Below are 15087 nucleotides of genomic sequence, written 5' to 3'. Positions count from 1 at the left end.
TTAAATTGGTTAAAAAATTGTGTGTAGCGAGGCCCTGAGTTGGAAGAGGGTTGTCTTTGTGTTTCACTTGGCCTCCATAGAACCAGGCACTACACAGGACCACACCTTACAAAGCTGCATTTGGAGGCCCTGCATCTAGCTACACTTAATCCATATACCTTTTGTGTTCTGGCCACTGTCTCAATGACATTTGTGAACACAGCCCCAGCTTTCTGTTGGCAAAGGATAATGGTGTTCCTTTATGGGAGTGTGGTCTGACAAGTGGACGTGTGCCAATGAATCAGATACGGGAATCTCTTCATCTCTTTTGAGAGGGGAGTTGGTTTGAGTCCCTGCCTGGTCGCGGATGAATTAGTGGGAGTAGATTTTTTGCTTGTTCTGAACTGTCGGTTACAGTACCTTGTATTGTGCTTTCTTTAAACAGTGTGTGTTAGTTACTGTTTGCCAAGCTACCACTACACTTGGAGGGCTTGTTGCTATACCTGAACGGCCCTTCTTCCTTCGGCTAGTCTGGGATGGCTGGTATTGTTATCTGCAGAAGAGAGTTTGAAACACCCACTGACAAGACTCACAAAACAATGAGAGAGATTGTAGAGGATGGGTAGGCAATGCAGTTTCAGTCCATCCATCCATACCTCTCTCCTTGGTTATGGCTATCAGAAGGCTTGCATTTCTTCATGTTGTTCATACCTGGGAAGTGGGAGAATCAGTTTGCTTAAATGCTGCTGATGGAATTGCTTTTACGTTTTAGGAGGGAGAATGAAGAGCCCAATCCTGGCCATTGCTACATTTGAAATGTTATTTCAGGTCTTGTTGGTGTTCCCGGTATTATGCTCAGTACTTAGCAGATGTAAAGTGATTTGTGCATGATAGGAATTAGTAGTAGTAAAATAATGGGAACAAGCATTAACAGGTGAAACCTCCTGAACATCTAGATGATAACAGGACAATAATTAAACTTACTGATTGTGTATTAGGAGGTATTATGAGGACAGAGAAATAATACAAAGGGATCCAAGAAGGTTTGAAATGTGGGCAAATGATGAGATTAAACTGGAAATGTGCAAGTAAATACATCTGGAGAAAAATAATCTGAAATACAAATATGCAATGGGAGGGAGAAACCTCGATAAGAGTATCGGTGAAAGATAATAGGAATAGTCAAATTAAAAAATGAGTTGGCAATAGTGTGGCAGCCCAAAAAGCCTTTGTGGTTTGAACTACATAAATTGGACATGAAGTCACAAAGCAGGAAGATCATAGTCCCCTCTGAATGGCTCTGGGACAGCTTCATCTGGTGTACTGTATTCAATGCCAGAAATTGATTGAAAAAATTGAGAAAGCTCAGGGAGGAGTGGTAAAAATGATCAGTTTTGGATTTATGGGGCAAGATTAAGAGCTAAATATATACGTGTTCTCTAAGCATCAACTAAGAGGCTAAAAGGGACGTAGTATTTTCAGCCTTAAAATGTTTGTAAATGACTAAAAGTGGGAGAGTAATTATTTAGGATGGTACAAATGGGTGTAAACTAAGAGGAAAAGAATAAGATAAAATTAAGAAGAAAACAACTTCTGAAAATGAGATCATATTAGGTTTGTGGGATAGTCACCTTGGGTCATTTTAAAACAATTTAAAACAGTGGTTCTTAACCTTTCCAAACTACTGTACCCCTGAAGCCTGAGTCCCACCCCCACGGGGCTGAGGCATGTAACTTAGTTTCATGGCGCCCCTGTGGCTCCAGGCAATTGCCTTTCTTGCCACCCCCAATACCAGCTCTGCACTTGCGACCCCTCTAAAACCCCAGGTTAAGAAACACTGATTTAAAACATTAAAAAAACAATAGAATATGTCCTGTGGCGAGCAATCCTGTGCTATGAAGATGATGGACTGCATCACCCTAATAGATTTTGTTCATAGAATCATATAGAAATGTAGGGCTGGAAGGAACTCGAGAAGTCATCAAGTCCAGCCCCTGCATAGTGGCAGGACCAAGTTAACGAGACTATCCCTGAAAAGTGTTTGGCCAACCTGTTTTTAAAAGCTTCTCTTTAGCATTCTATTCTAAGTGTCAAAGAGAAACTGTCAGCTTGAATGCTAGTCCATTTAAAAATAAATGTTAGTTTCAGATACTGCATCTTTGCCAGCATCCTGCTACCAATTTCTGTAGTTTTACAATCAGTTTCCTATTTTGTTCCTATTTTAAAAATGGAAAAACCTACACAGGCATGGGGAAACTGACTTTTACAGGGGGAAACAGTGAAACTAACTATAGACAAAGAGTTGTCAAATGCTCAAAGTAAATAAACTAAAAAATATTCAAATTATTTTTATTCAAACTTTCAGTTATAATAATTTTATTTCTCATAATGGTAGATTTAAAAAAATTCTATATGGAAGCATAATTAAGTTGCTAGTATCGCTTTAAAATCTGTAGAGTCTTCATTAGAAAAATAAACTTGCTTATTTTATTTCTTTAGATTCACTTAAAGGTTCAAAGGCAGGGAATTTGTCAGGGTAAGGGAAGCAATGGGGTAGAAATTAATGTGTGCTGGGGCTGTCACTCTTCTGGGTTTTTGGGGGGAAAACCTTGCATTATACAGAGGATGCACAGTGTGAGTCCACACTGGAAAAAATATATTCCAGTCGCTGCAGCAGTGGTGCAGCCATTTTCATGACATGATGGTAAAAACATCTGAGCTGTGTCTATGAATTTAGCAGTGCTGTAGCTGCACTGCTGCTGACCGTTGCTGGTAGGTGCCTGCTAAATTAATTTTTTTTTTTTGGTAAGGCTTTAGAGTTCTATTTCTGTGAGCAGCAATACCCCTATGCAGCTTTGCAGGGATTGGGCTTCAATAAGTGAAACTGGCTGTGTGGTTCCATAGGGTCCATGGCTGCAGCTCTGCACCGCTAAATGGTGTTGAATGCCCTTCCCTCACCTTCTTCCCAGCTTCAGGCTTACATGATCACTGTGCCCCGCAGGGGACACAGGCCAGATAGACTTGTGTCAGAACAAATTTGGGATTCAGCCAGCATCTGAATGACCTGTGTTGGCCTGAGGTGCGTTGAATTTATCATTGTTTCGTTTGCCCTGAAATGGGAGCTGCAGGCACGCTGATAAATGGATTGAAAGATTTGTCCAGTTTCAGCGGAGCTCCCCTCCAGTGTCTCTATATTCTCTGCTGAGAGGCTACTTTGTAACTTCCTGCAGCAATTACCCTGTAGTGAATCCCTTCCCAACAGAGGCCCTCTGCCTTATTTTCTCTCTTGTCCGTTGATTTAAGCACACCAATATTACAACAGGCTCTACTAGCTCCGGGTGTTGTGGGACGGGGACCTGTGGCCGGAATAGCAGGTGAAATTTAAAATCAGGATGATAGTACATTGACAGAGTTGAGGCTAACTCAGAGCAGCATCCTAGCCTGAGATTATTCCTTGGATTTCTCTGGTGGGGTACTGGGTGCCAGTAGAAGCAGAGCAATAGTCCAGTCTTCTAAGATCAAAGAGACTTGAATGTCATAGGCAGTTCTTTCTTTACGCCAGGTGGCTGAATTCTTCCAGCCATGCCTCTCTCCCCCTTCACTGAGGGCAGGTAGATGAGCCCTGACAGTTGAACAGAGTGGCTATAATGATGTTTGAAGTGCTGGGGCCCTCTGGAGGCACGGCAGGGTGGGATTTTTACCCTCTTTGGGATACTTTTTGTCTGGTGGAGTATCTGTTTAATAGCTAACCAGTTGGCGTCAGATAGCGCCAAAAGCTGCTAAAAAGCCCATTGTCCTAGCACAGACATCTCTGTGGGATGCCCTGATCTGAGGGAGGAATATAATTAATGCCTTCTTTGAAGGCTCATGATTGGGAAAGTGCGAGTGCTGCAGGCCTGTATTCTCAATTCTCAGTTCCCTATGGCTCCTGTCTGTCTTCTGAGGAACATGCAAGAATTCCAGTAATTGGGTACCTGTGTAATCTGTTTTGCTTCCACTCAGCACCCCAAAGTGAAAGAAAAGTCCTACTACATGGCTCTGTCCTGGAGTACAGATCTCTGCGCTCTCTTCTGAGTATAGTAGCAAGGAATACTGCCCTAAGCAGAGGTATTTGGTGGGATTTTTGTAGGCAGTGACATGAGGATGCAGTTGATCACAAGAAATGTATCAACCGTGAGGGGACTGGGAGAAGTGGGGAGTGCCAGCCAAGCACATTGGCATTTTGTAGGAGTGTTAGGACCAATGTCACCAACGCTGGAATGCTAGGAGCACTCAGGGAAAATCAGAAAGAGAATTGTAGTCTATATTTTGGGACTGAGGAGGAGATGCTGACCAAGCAGGCCCCGAAGATGCACCTTGCATTGCTTAGTTAGGGCATCCTGTGATATTTTCAGGGGTGTGTGGGTCCTGAGCCCCAAATATGGCCCCTTCATTCTGTCCAGTGTCAGCAAAGCTGCCAAAGCAGACTTCAGAAATGAGAATCTATGGATCTCCGGGGAGAAGATGTGTTCCCTTCTGTATACAATGCAATAGATGACTTGTTTGGGTGGTGGTGTAGTGACAGTGGATGGGATACTGACCGCTGGATTGCACACCTGCTTACTCTTCTTAGATCGCGGTGCTGGTCCATCATCTGTAGCATATTAAATCCATTTTCTCCTTTCCCCTTTCTCCAGGGTAACCAGGAGCCAACAGCCACTCCTGATGCAATGGTCCAGCCATTCACCACAATCCCATTCCCACCACCCCCACAGAATGGGATTCCCACAGAGTACGGGGTGCCACACACTCAGGACTATGCAGGCCAGACCAGCGAGCACAATCTGACACTCTACGGAAGTACGCAGGCGCATGGAGAGCAGAGCACGAACACGGCCAGCACGCAGAATGGATCTCTTACGGTATGCACAGCCAGTTGCAGAGTGAGAAAATAATACTGTGCCATTCATATAGAGCTTTTCCTGAAACTGTTTTAAGTTAGATTATCTGATAGGTCTCTTCCATTCCTAATGTCTCATAAATGCATAGGTAATATCATTCTTGTATCAGAGGTGGGCCGCTTGTAGCCCAAATGCGAGAGAATTGTGAAAGCCCAGTGGCTTTCACATCCCAATGCAATGCTCCTACCTTCCCCTTCAGATATGCTCTCTTCATAAATCTGTGTTTGTGAAGAAATATCCCCCATGTCACAGCAAGGAGTAGCAATGGTTTATGGTGGCTTTCTTACACTTTGTGACTGACCTGTAACCTAAAATAACCTTTATGGGGTGTCCAGCATTTACAAAAATGTTAACTGCATCGAGTTAGTTGACAATCAAATAAAAAAAATGAGTGAAAACAAGCCCTAAAAGGCTGAAATTATAGCTAGGATTAGAATTAGTAGATATAGGTGAAATATCCCAGTATCATTCCAATTTCATGGAGGTGGTGGAGTGGGGTGACGTTGTGGCTTTTTGAAGATGGCCATGTGCATGGGGAGCAGGCATAGACAAGAGAGAACCCTTTGGCAGCTATGCAGCTATTTACTGAACAAAGACTTTCACCTTCTTCCTTGTTCACTTTCATCTTCCCATAGCCTGGAACTAGAACTGGACAACATGCTGGCAGATTAGCTCAGGGAAAGCTTTATCCACCCCTTAAGCCACTTTTTAAGATTTAACTCCCTAATAAAGAACCTTATGGTGAGAGCCTTCAGTGCAAAGGGGCGGATTTAATCTGGTAATGCTTTCAGTTTTCCTTGGAGTTAGGTGCTTGGCTGCTAAAGGTTATTTTTTCTCCCTCTAAGTACGGAGTGAATTTAGTGCCAGTGATTGGAAGGACTGATACCGTGCCAGCTCAGATGTGTACAGATGCACAGCATGTGGCAGCCTTCTCTCTATGATGAGCCATGGTTGCCCTGTTGACAGAATTGGTCCGAACCTTGAGATATGCTTGGAGCTAGGGTGTTCGTAAAATGAACGGAGTCTCAGCACTGTACAGCAGGAAAGGGTGTAAGCCTGGTAAAGTACATTGACCATGCTTTGAATTCCCTTGAAAGGCCTTACTAAGCCACAGAGCCAATGCAGACCTAGTCCCTGAGAGAGCATGACTGGAAATGGAACCCAAGACTGACACAAGGCACGTGCAGAGCAATATAAATAACCTTTATGACACTGAGCTGTCCCATGTTTCGCCTAGCCAGTGAACACAACATAGGCACTGGAATGTTAGTCTCCTGCCTGGAAATGCAAAGCAGTACTAAGCATTACCAGCTCAGTGATGGATTTGGATATTGGGAATGCAGCCTAGGTCTCCTGCATGGCAGTGCAGATGCTCCCTAGCTTGTCTGCTTTTTCCATGCTTTTATGTTGTTCCCATCTTTGTCCAGACACTGAGAGTGGCTTTTTAATGGAAATGAATAACGTGAGCCTTGACCCTGGACACAAACTGCTGCCAGCCCTCCTGTTCCTCTTCCATATTAGGAGCCGTCTCCACTGCATTGCAGGGAAGAGCTCTGTGTTTCATTGACTAAAACAAGCTCCAGAGAGCCAAAAGAATGAGAATAGGAGTCTGCATATGTGCTCTGGCATGGTGAGGCAGTGGTACTTAGTAGCCTATGAGGAAAAAATAGAAGTTCGTGTGAGAGGGAGTGTGTTGCTGGGTGCCTGCCGTGAGAGGGAGAATTGTTGTCAGGAGGAGGCTGTGGAGGTAGTGTAACTGGGAGAGGTTAGGCGATAAAATCGGTTGGCTAGCATGTAACATTTGTACCAACCACTGGGAACAGCCGGCATGTCTGCTCTAACCATTTAACATAGTTAAAGATGTGCATGGAACTGGAGCTGGTCAGGAAAGGGTAAATTTAAACTCCTTCAAGAGAACATCTGAACACATTAGTGGTGGCAGTTTGGGCCAGGATTATTTAACCTGAGAGGATTCCAGTTGGTGGTAAGCCACTGCGTGTTTCATGGAAATCCAAGGGGAGCGGACAGAGTAGTTGAGGGCTTTCCCAGCCTGTCCTTTACATGCTTTGGGCCTTGAATCTTTCTGCACTTTCTCTTCCTCTTGTGGAGTCTTAATGTATGCAGCTTTTTTGCTTCTGTGGAATAAAGGCCTTGGGGGTGTATTTGCTTTTAGCTTTTCTCTTTGCTCAGCACACAGAGCAGTCATGTGGGAACTGAGGGAAACTCACTGTGTTGTGTTAGAAGTAGAAGGTTTAGTTACTCAGGCCAAAGGGGTGTGTTAGAATACGACACACCGGGTAGATACCATTTCTCGGAGTATGCCCATAACTCACTGTCTATCACACTTGCCAGTTATTACGTGTGTGTGTGTGTGTGTGTGTGTGTGTGTGTGTGTGTGTGTGTGTGCGCATAACATACCAGTTTCCTGCATCTGTGTGCACTAATCTGTCACATAACAAGTTCTCCCTCATTCTCATCCTGTCTTCTGGCCCATGGAACTGTACTAACCTAATACTGTGTAAAGTTGTCTTAGGGCCTCTGATGCTGTCCTCTCACTGCATCAGTCAACAAGAACAGCTGTCCTTATGTGTGCAAGTGAGATTCCCTGATCGAACAGGCCTGCAGATTCCCCTGCTGTTGAGGTCTTAAGCCTGGATTCTCAGTGGCACTTCAGAAATTCCTTTAATCAGAGAAAAGAGACCTTTCCATGCTTTTAAAATCAGAGTTTGTGCTGATGTCCAGTTGGTGCACTGCACAGTCAGTTAGCAAAAAAGGGATGTGAGGAAGAGCTTAGAATTCCTGCTTTTCAGCCTGGCAGAAGCTGGGATTGCTGCAGAAATGATGTACTGAGAAGACAGGATGTCACTTTTAGATTGGTTTTGGGGTGGGGCACATCTGATTGATAACAAGCCTGTGCAACAGTGTAATGAGTTCATCTGCAGCACACTGGGACCAGTTTCTTCTCTTATGAGCTAGTCAGGCTCTGGCGCACAAGCCAGACAGGCTGGTGTGAGGAGGCTGTTGGTGGCACATTGAATTAATTAACACAGTGTGGAGACCTGAGTTCAAATGTCATCTTTGATTGCAAATGAAATAAACTTCAGGAGTCAAGGCCCACTCTGTACCAGACATTCCTCTGCATTGTAAAACCCGTGCACAATTGGACGTGATTGGTGTGGTCAGGCAAAGAGAAACCTGGAACTGGAACTGAAATAATGTTTATACTGTAGGTCAGGATTGAGGAGCACAGAGATGGAATCGTGGATGGAGGACCTTGCACGTTAATTGCTCACATTATGCTTGAGTTTAATTTGTGGTATTGGCCCGTCATGTGCTGGGCTGTGTTTACTGCCTGGTACTTGGGGTTACGAGTCCATTTCCAAAGCATCTGACCTTTCTTCCCATACTATGCCCAGAGCAGAATTGAGAGAGCTGGATCAAAAATTGACAGGGACATCAGTTCAAACTTGGCTTAACAAAACAACCTGCAGCGGAAGAGTCTGTTTCACTGACTGATACCTTGCGTCTCAGTTTTCGTCAGTGCTATGCCTCTTGAGTTTTTATCGGTTTACAGAAGTGGACATAGAACAGCCTGAGGACTCTCAATCTGAGACAGCCCAAGTGGAGAGACTGTTTAGAGGATGATTAACCATCCTAGTGAACAAAAATGGCTTGCCTGAGAGTAGAAAACAAGAAGTTTTCCATGTAAGGTGAATAAAACTGATGAAAGAAGCCAGTTGAATAAAGGGAAGAAGCTGTGTGTTTGCATAGGTCTAGACCTAGGGTGTGTCTATACTGACTGCAGCAAAGTCACTGCTGTCAGATCGATCTTTCTGGATTGATTGAGTGGTCAGTGTAGACTCGCTCAATCGATCAGGAAGTCGACGCAGTAAATCCACCCCCTCAAGTAGCGTAGTGCTGCGTTGATGGGAACTGGCGCAGTGCAGTGAAGACAGTGCACAGAAGGGAAGCCCAGCAGTCGACGGGAGTTACGCAAGCTACTCTGCGTAGCTTGCGCAACTCCCGTCGACTGCCGCTGAATTTCCAGGTAAATGTAGACCAGGGCCTAGAGATACAGCTGTACAGACATAGACGCATTTAAATTACTTTATATCAAAGTTCCTCATGCAGCCTCGTAAATGACGTGTTGAGAGCTTGCTTTCGCATTGTCATGAACCGGTACAATACAATATCTAATTGCAGAGAGCGCTGTTTCAGATAAGTCTCTGACATACTGTCATTGAAACACATTTAGTAAATGCAGTACATCCTCCAAAGGAATACAGATATACTTCTTTATTGGAGAATGAAGAATTACATTCACAGTGAGATCCATGTATCTCAGTCAATATGAATGGCAAGATAGGGACTAAGCTTTCAGATTTCTGGGTGTGTTTTATGCATCCAAACACACGTTTTTGAATGGGCGCAAGGTTTTCCTAGGGCAAGAGTTCCCAAACTTTTTCTTTTTTAGAGTATGGACCGTGTCTTAATAGAAAGATTGTCCCATGGATGTCTCCTTTCCTATTTATTGTTGCATAGATTACCTCCTCTCCCACAGATAATTATATAAAATCCCTATGGTAACTACAGCAGTTGTGTATCTAGGAAATTGAATATTAAGAAAATATGTTATGTTTACTTTTAGCTGTCTCTCAATGTGGTTTAACAGGTGACATGAGGAGGAGCCACTACCAGCTCTCCATGGACCCCTTGTGATTCATGGTCCACAGTTTGGAAACCACTGTCTTAGGGCAACTAAATATGAAATTTGGAACTTGAGAGCATGGTTTGACCATGAAGCAGATTAGTTCAGTTTTCAACACTTGCAAACCACTGTTTAATGTCTAAGGGGGCAGGTGTTCACCACCACCTTCTTTGGCTTGTGTGCCAGAACCTCCTTATTTGATAAAAGATGCATTTGCTCCCAAGAGGCTTTCACGAAGGTTCTGGCATGGTAGCCATCAAAACAATCCTGTCTGGACACTGCATGTCAACATTGTATAAAAGATCATTTAATACATTCAGAGATTCCAAGGCCAGAAGAGGCCCCTGTGATCATCTGGGCTGACCCCCTGTATTACACAGGCCACAGAATTTCCCAAAATAATTAATTTATTTACATATGTTTCGTTTTTTAGGTAATTAATACATATGGAAATGGATTTGTTAATTTAAAAATGAAATGTAGTGCTTGTTGAAAAGTGCTAATTGGCACTGGAAGTTCTCTGTCTTCGGAACAGGTATAGCATGGGCAGTGACCGTGCAAGTTCCCACACCCATTACCCAAGGACAGTGCACTTCAACCTTAATTTGGAGGAACAACCTGTAGGAGTGAGGGAGGTTCAGTGTCCATGGGCCATTAAGTCCTTAACCCGCACTTATACTTCAATTGCTTTCTAGGGTGTCTGTTAGGGTCTGTTATGATGGTAGCTTCTGTGATGTGAACATCTACATATCTGAAGCTGGACTGAGACCCCTCTGCCCTCCATCCCCCACCCCAAAAAACCCTCTGTAAACAACCTTCCATTTCTATAGGTACATAGCCATCAGATGATAGTGAATTTCAGTCACTGTCTTGATATCATTCTGTAAGCTCCTGAGCTAATTAGTTTCCTGATCTGGGGCCAGACTATAACTAGTGGAGTCAAAAAACGCTATAGCTCAACCCCAGAGACCGCAAGCCAATCCATTTCCCCTCTGAATACAGGCATTAATCGTTTACGTTTTTCTGTCTATTTTGTAAATAAACTGTACCCACAGTCCACCCTTGTTCTTGGGCTCCATAAGATTCTGGATCTTGTATTTCCAAACATTTTAATTTTCCGTAACTTACATCTGAAGCAGTTCCAGTTCTGAAGAAGCAAGCAAGAGAGAAACAAACTGTACTTTGTATTTATAGTGTCTGTGCTGGCTGATCTCTTTGCTGTTGTCTGTCTCCCTTTGTCTACTCACCCCATAGCTGCTTTCCCAGGCAGATAAATATTCACTGTTGGCTCAAGTAGTAGAGATCCCCTGCTTCTCCAAAGCATCTTAATTGAGACCCTAACTTGGGCATGCAGTCTGTGGAACTGCCTGTTCACTGACTGCTACAGAACAGACTGGTATAATTTGGGGTCATAAGCATAGTGCCAAATGTGTGTGTGATATTGCCATCAATGAATGCAGCGGGGTTGTAGCCGTGGTGGTCCCAGAATATTAGAGAGACAAGGTGGGTGAGGTAATATCTTTTACTGGACCAACTTCGTTGGTGAGAGAGACAAGCTTTTGAGCTTACGCAGAGCTCAAACCTGAAGAAGAGTCAAAAAAGAGTTACCCTCCTCCTCTCTCTAATTGCCATCAATGCACATTACACAGACTAATGTGAGAGTGTGGGATGGGACTAAAAGCATTTTAAAATTCAGATTCTCTGCCACAGCAAAAGTCTCCTTATTATTGCCTCTCTGCTGGCAGTTGAGACTTAAGGAATGGGACGAGACTATGCATCTCACTGTGCTGAGCGGACAACCAGCCTTAGTAGGATATTTAGGACCTGCAGAAGAAGTCCAGTTCCCCATTGTCAGATGTTGCTATCAGGCCAGAAGGAAGGGACTGAGGGTTGGTGTAGGGAGGAGAGGTTTGGTTTGTGAAGTGTGTGATTTTTTTTTTATCATGTGACTCAGGGTAACTTTCTGCCGCCAGTCTCCATTGAGACTCCATTTAAACAAGCTCCAGGCCCTTCCTTTTCATCTCCTGATGAATTAAGTCAAGGAATGACTAAAAAAAGAAAAAACAAGACCGTAGGAAGCCATTTCTTCTGCTTGTATTTGCAGTTCAATATATGGTAATAGACACATGCCTCAAGCCAATCTTATGCTGGCTGAAAGATTGAACCTCATTTTAGGGTCACAGATATTAGAAATAGGAAAGACCCATTAGACGGATGAACCCATCCTCTTGCAAGTGCAGTTTATAGCTTTCTGAGAGGGAACATATCTGACATTAAACCAATATTGAAATAGCAGGAAACTATTGAATTCATGTAGAATAATGTACCTTCCACAGTGGTGTTGCCTGTCTCTGAGCTTGGGAGTGTTATCACAGTCAAGGTAAGGTTTGACAGAGGACTTCTGTCTGTGTGAAGCCTTATCTCATTGTACTTTGCTAACATGCTGTAAAATATTGTCTCTTGTATGGCAGCAGCACCCTGCCATATGCAGGCACAGCTGTGAGGGATTTTTTGAACAGGCCAGTCACTGTATGATATAGTACAGGCTGAATAAGATATGAGTTCCTGCCTCTAAGAGTGTTTACTTTCTCTTCGTGTCCATTAATTTACAGCTTCCTGGCTTCCAGGCCTATGGAAGCAAAGGACCAATTTCTTGGCAGATTACATCAGAAACTGTTTAGAGTCCTTAAACTTGTGCTGACAAACCTCACTTTGTAGAGTCTATACTTGTCATGCTTGGGAGGGATGGACTGAGGATGCATGCCTATCTGGCAAGGTGTGGATCTATTTGCAAGTTTTACCATCTGTTGTAGGAAGCACAGGGCTTGGAAATTTGCATTAGTGGAACTCCAGAGTGTGCATAAAACCTGTCTGAAGAGAGATTCCCTTCAAAACTCAGTAGCTCTGGGGGATTTAACGATTTCTGGGGGTTGTTCTGGAACACTAATTTCTAGGCACTGTATGCACTGGTGATGGATGAACTGCCACGTGTTCTGTCCTTTTCCTTGGACAGATTTGCCCTGGGGAGCAGAGGACTCTGATGGAGTTATAAAAATAAAACTGCCAAATAGCATGTTGTGATTTAATCACAAGCTGGCTGCATTGATTCTTCCCCTAGGGTGTACCACACATGTGTTTGGAGTTGCATTTTGTCACGGGATGCAGGGAGGGAAAGCATCTGGAAATGGTACATTTTAGATGTGATATTTGTCTACATTAGAAAGTTTTGTCGACGCAAGTTACAGTGATGATCAAAAAGTGCTGGAATTACAATGCTTGTGCCAGTCCACACAGCGCTCCTTGTGTCGCCAAAGCATGTCCACAATTGGTGCTCTAGCGTTGACAGTGAGAGCTGTGCACCGTGGGCAGCTATCCCACTTTGCAGCTCGCCATCTTGTGCCGCTAGGAGTTGTGGGAAGGCGGAGAGGATCGCAGTGCATCATGGGTGCGTGCTCAATGTCCCATGATGCAGTGATTTCCGTCCCATGGAAATCCAATTGTGTTGCGTGTCATTTTTCAATGGCCCCAGTTTCCTGAATGCCTGCCATCTCTATCTGAAAGGATGGATCCTGCACTGCTCTCCACTGTTGTTGTCAGCGTTCTGAACACATCGCGGCTGATCATGCAGTATATCATAAACTCCCAATCTGAACCGGAATCCAAGGCTCCTGACTTGCTGCGTGCCATGTAACCAATGCCGGATTACTGTTTGCATTCACGTAACATCTGCATGCAGTGACCCCCACTTTTTGGCATGGGACACAAGCACTGAGTGGTGGGATTACATCGTTATGCAGGTCTGGGATGATGAGCTGTGGCTGTAGAACTTTTAAATTCGCAAAACCACCTTCATGGAACTCTGTGTGGAGCTTGCCCCTGCCCTGCGGCTCAAGGACACTAGAATGAGGACTGCCGTCTCAGTGGAGAAGCGCGTGGCAATCGCCATGTGGAAGCCGGCAACTCCAGACAGCTACCAGTTGGTCGCTAATCAGTTTGGAGTCGGGAAGTCCACTGTTGGAGCTGTGTTACTGCAAGTGTGCAGGACCATTAATTGCATTCTGCTACGAAGGACTGTGACTCTTGGAAATGTGCATGGAATAGTAGATGGCTTTGCAGCGATGGGATTCCCTAACTATTTCTTGCATCTGACGAAGTGGGTTGCAGCCCATGACAGCTTATGCCTGCAGAAATTAAATTTGTTAGTCTTTAAAGTGCTACAGGACTCTCGTTGTTTTTACCCCTCTGGAACTGATCTGTACAGAAAGTTGAAAGCGGGAGCTTTCTTTCCAGACCAAAAGATTCCAATGGGGGATGTTGAAATGCCCATAGTGATCCTGGGAGCCCCAGCCTACCCCTTACTACCATAGCTCATCGTGAAACCTTATACGGGCAACCTGGATAGCAGCAAGGAGCACTTCAATAACAGGCTGAGCAGGTGCCAAATGACTATTGAAGGTACGTTTGGCAGATTAAAAGCTCGCTGGTGATGCCTTTATGGTAGGTTAGACCCAAATGAGGGAAATATTCCTATGGTTATAGCTTCACAAATATTATGGAACAGGCGGCTAAGGGTGAAAAGATTCCCCCTGGGTGGAATGCAGAGGTGGATCACCTTATGGCTGACCATGAACAACCAGATGTCAGGGCTATTGGAGGGGCACAGTGGGGGACCATTCGAATCAGGGAGGACTTGAGGAACTGTTTTGACAATGAGCACCAATAAGGTGTCTTTGTAAACAGCACTGTGCCATGCTATGACTGCTAGCCAGCATGCACTGTGTATCTATGTGAGGTACAACACTGTGTACAAGAGACAAATAAAGATTGCTTATTCTGCACAGAGTATGTCTTTATTAAATAACAGTTATTCACAACACACATGAAAAGCTGGGGCTGGAGGGGAGAAAACAGTGAGGGGCAATGTGAGCTATGACAGCTGGATGTAAGGCCAGCTATCGTTCTGGAAGCTGTCTGAAGGGGTGGAAGCACCACGACAGGCTGGAAGTTTGGTAGGAATGTGTGGGTGGAGTTTGGGAAGGGTGTGGAAAGCAGTTCTGAATTGGCTGCATGGGGTGATGAGCACACATAAATTCAGTCTGCAGCGTTATAAGTGACTTTAGCAGCTCTGTTTTCTCCCCCATGGCTTTTATCATGTGCTCATGACATGCTGTCACTCGCTCCTGGTTTTCCCTCCTCTCCTGCCTATCAGTTTTCTGATTTTTGGACATACTGTGTCTCCATGCCCTTTTTTTCTTTTTTTTCCGCCTCGTAGGAGTTCTTGGCACATCTCATTTTTGCTTCTCTGTGGTCGTTTTCTTATTAGCCATAGGCACTCGGCAGGTGTGGAGGGGTTTCCCCTAAAGGGCACATCTGTAGAAGCACAATACACAATGAACAGAAGCATTATTGTGAGTACAATAACAGCATTGATACATTAATGTAAAATACACTTCTTTCTCA

The 15087-nt window shown here is 44.3% G+C and overlaps 1 protein-coding gene across 1 annotated transcript in view; it reads left to right on the top strand.

The window, feature by feature from the left end:
* Positions 1–15087, top strand: part of RBFOX2 (RNA binding fox-1 homolog 2) — a 228266-nt gene that overhangs the window by 150750 nt on the left and 62429 nt on the right. Inside the window, 1 exon segment of the mRNA XM_067559410.1 lies at positions 4656–4880. Within this exon segment, the coding sequence (XP_067415511.1) occupies positions 4656–4880 (225 nt within the window).

Source organism: Emydura macquarii, unplaced genomic scaffold (assembly GCF_026122565.2).
Source record: "Emydura macquarii macquarii isolate MOO-44397 ecotype Brisbane River unplaced genomic scaffold, CSIRO-AGI_Emac_v2 contig_2205, whole genome shotgun sequence".
Lineage (NCBI taxonomy): Eukaryota > Metazoa > Chordata > Testudines > Chelidae > Emydura > Emydura macquarii.
This window is presented reverse-complemented; position numbering and strand designations above follow the sequence as displayed.